General features: G+C 43.9%; 1 protein-coding gene across 1 annotated transcript; it reads right to left on the bottom strand.

Moving 5' to 3' along the window:
* Positions 1 to 2308: 2308 nt before the first annotated feature.
* Positions 2309 to 5497, bottom strand: LOC109478948 (kyphoscoliosis peptidase-like). Its single transcript, XM_019780764.1, has 3 exons — positions 4465 to 5497; positions 4032 to 4267; positions 2309 to 3670 (listed from the first exon to the last, which is right to left on the bottom strand). The coding sequence occupies exons 1-3, from the start codon at positions 5344 to 5346 to the stop codon at positions 2362 to 2364; spliced, it is 2427 nt and encodes an 808-aa protein (XP_019636323.1). The 5' UTR covers positions 5347 to 5497; the 3' UTR covers positions 2309 to 2361.
* Positions 5498 to 6480: the final 983 nt, after the last annotated feature.

The raw sequence follows: 6480 nt of genomic DNA, 5'->3' as shown, positions 1-6480 counted from the left end.
TACCTGTAGAACCGTAGGCATTCTTTCAGTGGACACGCAGTCTGGATGTTTACGGGTCATTTAGAATAGCATAATGTTAGTGTGTACATCTGTATTTGGTTCATTCTTTGTTCACGTTGTTGACATATAAACAATGAAAGAATCTCCCATAACATGGTGTCTTATTTCCTTGGCCTCAATTCGAGTCCTTTTTACAGAATTAACTTTTTAAGCGTGAGAAAGAAATCTTTCTCCGTACGGCTACTGCGCTTCTAGATCTGATGTTTTCAACCACCGTTCTTTTAAGAACACTGTTGCAATCGGAGATCGCTATGTAGCTTGTTGTAGCAACATTGAATGGCATGCATGGGGTTCTTATATCAGGTAACATGGGTAAACAAATCACTGGGAAAGGGGCGTTGGTTCTGCAGCACGGTTCTTTTAACTTACCTTTCAGTTAGGGGTGTGTGAGTCTGCTTTGGTAGTTATACAGTTCAATCTATAATTCCACGAGTGTAATTAGTGCTTTGTAATCTTCACAGAAGCAAATGTCTAAACCGTTTAAAGGTAAAAGCTGAATCATTTTTAAAGCCATACATGGTCAGTATCAAAGCGAATCAGGGACTAGCCGACCCGCTATAAGTGCGATTTTGTTGCGTTACGATGATCTTCCATGTCATTGTATTGGTGATAGCTGCAGTCACATTTGTCGCATGAACGTCGTACGATCGCAAACCGATGGCATTGTCAGCTGTGCGTGCATGCATTAAACTCTCTTGTTACCGAGAAGGTTGTCTCGGAGCCTTGTTGGCGTTTGGTTCTGTCCCAGCCTCTTTGAATATCCTACATTGAAATGGTACTAGTACATGTAGTATATCGACAAATGTGACTGCGCAGTTCGGCAGGTGTTAGCCTGAGACACACAGAAGATCCTAACTGCAGATAACACTTTCGTACTAAGGGCTTAACACCACCATACACAAGTCTTTGCAACCACAAATTGTACTCCTTTACTTGATTCCGTACTTACGTAAAACTTAGAAGCAAGAAAACTTTGGGAAGAAAGAGAGAAATTGTGCCTACCTGTGTACTAATTCCAGCAACCCCGTTTTGGAAACTGTACTACTGGCGCCAAGTGCAAATAAGTTGGTTATGGCCTACGACGAAGCACAATGGCCAAGTTTTCTCCCCAGGCGACCTAAGCTACATACCGATGTACAAAGGCGTTGGTGCGCCTCCGGTAGCGTACGCTATGGGGATGACGTCACACATGTATCATGTATCCCATGAACCATATCGTCCCACGGCTGGTGAAATACAAGAGCGTCCTGGGGGATCAGTCTTGTAATACATCCGTGACCTAGCCAAAAGACAGCTCACTCGCCCGTTCATTCACTCAGTCACTCACTCTCATTCGCTCACTCACTTGCCCGCCCACTCGCTCGCTCACTCATCACGTGCACTCACTCGATCTTTCACTCATTCACCCAATCTCTCACCCATTCATTCGCAAACTGGAAAATTTAGGGGAAGGATTTAGAAAAAGGGGCAGTTACCGCCTCTAAGAAAAGGCTACGATCTTTCACAGTACCCACTCATTCATTCACTCACTCATTCACTAGCTCGTACATTTACTCAATCAATCATTCACGCCCTGGAAAATTGAGGCATGGATTTAGAAAGAAGGGATGGAGGCAGTCAGAAAAATGTTAGATTTTTCACAGTACCAAAGCGATTGTTTACGCCCGCCACCATTGTTTGTTTGATCCTTACCGATTCTCTTTAAGAGTTTGCTCACCTGGCGCACCGTGGCGCATGCGCGGTCTGTAACAACCTGTTTATGAATCAAAAGGTGGGAAGAGGCTTTTAAAGGAAATAATTCCGACCTGTGTTGAAAATGGACTGCAACACAAGAGACCTCTCAGGGATAATCTGTTTTCATCAGTGACACGCGTGTCTGAAATTTTAACGAACCCGTCTATCCATTTTTAGCGTCTGGCAAACTAGAACTTTCATTGGTGACATGGAACAGATGTAGGTCAAATGTCATGCCTTAGAAAAATAGGCCTAGGGTCCTTACTATATACAATGTTCAGCAGACCACGAACGGTTGTGTAGTAGTGCAGACTAGTGTGGAGAAAGCAAGGTGGTAACATAAGTTGAAGAATGCCGTACTTTGTGAACTTTTATTATATTGTGTTACTCATTGGTATGGTCACCAAGCGCTTAAGACGGATACCAATTCTGAGTGCTTTTAGTAATGTCTCTCTGGTTTAACTACAGCTCATCTGGAACCATTGGAGGTCAAGATAGTACAGTGCAAATGAGAAAATGATGCATAGAATATGGATTAGAAGGAGAAATAGGAATATAAAAATTAAGCTATATAACTTTATAATCAAGTAACCATTCGTAAGAGTTTACATTTGGGTCTCTTTTGCCCACCACGTGCAGGGATGTACCCCGAGCACCAGTGGTTGCATTACCCTCCCAGCAGTCATCACTACCCTGTACCAAGTGGGACCATTTCCCATCAGCCACCACGGCCACATCAACGACCTTGGGCCACCTGACCCGAAACAGGACGGCCCGATTTGAGGCAAGATGCCCGTTTTGGGGTCGAAACACCTTGCAGCCAGACGTCCAGGTTTTAAACGTTTTTGGATAGGGCAGACATTTCGGTTTACTCTTTTTACAGCGAATGATGTAAGAGCAATGTTTGTGGTAAGACCCGTCTGTAGACCCGATGTCTTCTTTGGCCCATATTGTCAGACTGTGCATGCCCGGTTCAGGGCATCTGAGGTAAAATGTCGCGCATGCGTCCTCGGGTTCGGTAAAGACGTACTCATTCCATCGAGAGTCTTCCCCAAAATGGCACATGAAATGCATCCTGCTTTCAAACTCAAATTGAATTTTGACGTCACCTTCGGGAACGTCGACTATGGCTTCCGGATGACTTGTACCAGAAATGACGCCATCGAGAAGGAAGTGACCCGGCCCCCATATTGTCCTCCCGTTGCGTGATGGGAAGGGTGCACTTGTTGCTTTGGGTATCTTGCACTGTATCAGATACTCGAGAAGAAATTCGTGGCTTCCGGATGACGTTCCTTTCTTGGCGAAGATGGTCAACCGGAATTTGCCTTCTGTTGGCGGAACGACGCGAAAGCGCGCCTCCATGTCGACAATCTCGTGCAGGACACAGTTCTTGATTTCCGTAGGTTTCTTCTTCCCATCAAACGATTTAAAATGCACCACAAACGACATGGGTTCGTGGAGACTTAGCTTTATAGTGGCTGAACCGGATTTGGTTGGCACGCGCGCTTTTGAGTGGCTGAGGTCAGACATGCGCAGACCAAGGTCAAAGAAAGCAGGTTTCAGAAGAACCCATGACTCAAACATCTCTACCGAGACAGGGTCTTCCAGGAGCTGCCAAGAATCATCTAAAGGGAGGTGGTCAGCTACAAGCAACTCTGGATCTGTTAAGAAGTAGTGTTCCGTGTAGCTGAATACGAATGTCTTTGAACTTATGTCCGAGTGACCGGCAGCCCATGTACAGTCTAGGAGGTACCAAAAACCGTTAATTTGCACGGCGTTCCAGGCATGGTTACTGGCTTCCCGGAATTTGGCGCCGACCACGTAGTTGATTCCTTTGGCTTTGCCGGAGATGGTCTTGCATGGGATGTCAGCCAACCTAGAAAGAGAAAAAAAAGAAGAAATCTGAGATTGTAGACTTCCAGAAAGTATGCAATCCTCGGCTTCCTGAATTCCCCCATGTTCCCACCTGTGATTCCTGCTGGCTCTTGACCTGACACGTTTGACCACCTGTCATTCTGGCTGTCAATCTTTCTCATCCCACGTTCTATCAACCTACTCTGCTCGGACAAAAAGTACGAAAACCCACAGCTCAGCCACCCAAAACAATACTTAGAAGAAAATGTATAATTTCATTACTCGTCATCTACTAGTTGCACAAATTGGAAGGTTTTCGGTAAAAGGAATTGCTTTTAATGCAGAGGACCTATTTTCGTTACAATGAGTGATGTCAGAATTACCTGCACAGCTCAGTAAACAGGTCAGCGTAGCCCTGACAAACAGCCGTCCTGGTCCTGAACACGGCTTCTGGTGACGAATCCCCGTATGTTGTACCAGTGACGTAGCCGCTGACGTCATATTTAACGTGTGTAGCCATCCACATGAAAAGGACACGTATTCTCTCCAGTGGCGATTTGGTCGGACGAATCAGATAGTCCACGAGCGAGCGCATAGAGGATTCTGCGTGCTCAGGGGTCTAGAAAAGGAAGAACAAAACGTCATGAAACTCATATCATGCAGTTTAAATGCATTACAAATACCACAATTAACACTGCATGATGATTAGTTATGCGAAATGACCAACCGGTCATCAACGAACATCATATAAGGGCACTGAGTAAACAAGAGGATTTCTTCAACCTCTTTCTATAACAAATAATGATAAAAGAATACCTGCTTGGCATAGTCGTCTAGCTCCTTGAAGACAGACAAGTCTGGGATGAGCTCCGTCTTCTTCAGACGTCTTGTGATCTCTGGCTGTTCCACCATCTTAGATGGTACGGAATTGATTCCTTTCTTATCGTCAGTGCCAGTCTCTTCATCGCTCTTCATACCTGTGTTATTTGCTGACATCTTAATTTCTTTCATATTCGGTTTTTCCTTGTCTAGTTTCTCACAACTTCCTGTAGCCTGGTTCTGAAATGCTCTAGAGTTTTGTATGGCCTCAATGTCCACAGCACTGTCACCATTCAATTTGTCGACACTTTTGTCAAAAGATCCCCTATCTGCAGGTCTAGATAATTGTGTGGTGCTTGCAGTTGTGCTGTTCGGTTTCTTTGCTTCAATAGTGTTATTTTTGCTCCCTTCGTTCTGTATAGCTTTACTTTGATCTGACAGTCGCAGTTTCTTTGTTTGTGACCCTGTCTCTTTCACATGTGTCCTTGTATTCTTGGGTGTTGAAGTCCTGTCAGAATTTTCCGGTTTGCAGAGACTTTCTATTGAGTCTTGACTGTTAGCACCGGAAATGCTCGACCACCTGTTATTCTGTTGTACATGTACCCCATCTTGCGGCCGCTTTTCATATTGCACCAAGGTGTCAGCACTGGTGCTGGTATCTTGTGTCCGATCTAAATGTGACACCTGTGACTGAATGCTTGCAATGGAAACATCGTCCTTGCCTGTGTCCTTTGTCTTTGGTGTCGTTCCATGTTGGCCACCCCTTTCAAGAATTTCTGGTTTTGGTTCTTCTGTTACTGGTGGTCGTTTCGTTGTGGGTGCAACTCTCGCTGTTTTGACGACCACAGCCGACGTGGTAGAAGAACAAGACGACCCCATGTTGACCGTACGTTTACCAGACAGTTCTTCTTTACAACAGAAACACACTACGATCCAATAAAAACCCGTGGTCGCCAGTGAGTTTTGCACACTTTTACTCACAACCGAAGAAACACGTCGTGACAACGACCAGGAAGCATTTCTGTCAAGCTTTCTGTCAAAACCGCATCTACACGCAAAAGCAGTCCAAAGTCCAAACAAACGTAATCTCTTTTATTTATATAAGTACCATTGTAAGCGTCAAACACTATAAATAAAAGAGAAGGCCTAAAGAATGACAAACGATTAAAACAATAATATTTGGACCAAATGATCAATGGTTTACGTTTGTTTGAACCGTTGCGTGTGGATGGAGCACCTGCGTTCTCGTGCCTATGGCGACGTGGTCCCAGGGGAATATTTAATTATCTGCCATTCATGACAGGCCGCCTTTCATAATGGGTACGCCCTCGGGGCAAATGTTTGTTTTGTGTTTGCTTACTTGGCGCCCATGCAAATATCTCTCCCATAGAGCTCCCAGCTAACAGGTATGACACAACAGTTTGCTTATACTCTTCTCTCATTCGTAATCGTTGCCTCATTTGTACAAAAGAATATTAGTAGTAGTCGTTTCTTAAATTCAGACGACACGGACAAGTCATAGTTTGAGACAAAAAAAACTTTATTAAATGGTATGAGAAATAAACTAACGTGTCTATATGGTTAATTCAAGAGCTTCTGTTAGCTTGCCTGCGCACAAACCTACAAGGTTCTATACTGAGTACAGTAACACAATAAACCGCTACTGACTGTCAATCATAACTAGCAATTCGGCCAATAGGAGAATTTGGTCACGTACTATTGGCAGATGCGTCCGCCACGGTCTATAGGTTATACCACAATATACTAAGTCTTAGTAATCTAAGCATATAGTCCTATCTTGGCTAAATGTCATTACAAAACTCACTGTCTTTAGAAGACAATTTAAAGTGCTCCTAATATGGAGCGTACATTTTTCTGGAATCCTAACTGGATTCGAGATAGGTGATCATCCAATAAAATGAATAAGCCAATACAACACATATATTGGATGATCACTGTACCATCATGATTGTCAAATATCCAATGTGAATATCTAAACAACCAGCATTATAT

This window comes from Branchiostoma belcheri, unplaced genomic scaffold, assembly GCF_001625305.1.
Source record: "Branchiostoma belcheri isolate BF01 breed outbred unplaced genomic scaffold, Haploidv18h27 scaffold46, whole genome shotgun sequence".
NCBI lineage: Eukaryota > Metazoa > Chordata > Leptocardii > Amphioxiformes > Branchiostomatidae > Branchiostoma > Branchiostoma belcheri.
The sequence above is the reverse complement of the archived record's forward strand: the minus strand, read 5'-3'. Positions and strand labels throughout refer to the sequence as shown.

What these genes read in the sequence shown, in the direction of transcription:
- LOC109478948 (XM_019780764.1), bottom strand. Translation starts at nt 5,346, where the DNA reads ATGGGGTCGTCTTGTTCTTCTACCACGTCGGCTGTGGTCGTCAAAACA. An exon ending in TAGACGACTATGCCAAGCAG is followed by an intron (nt 4,268 to 4,464) that starts GTATTCTTTTAT and finishes TTCCTTTTCTAG; the next exon opens with ACCCCTGAGCACGCAGAATC. An exon ending in CTGTTTACTGAGCTGTGCAG is followed by an intron (nt 3,671 to 4,031) that starts GTAATTCTGACA and finishes TTCTCTTTCTAG; the next exon opens with GTTGGCTGACATCCCATGCA.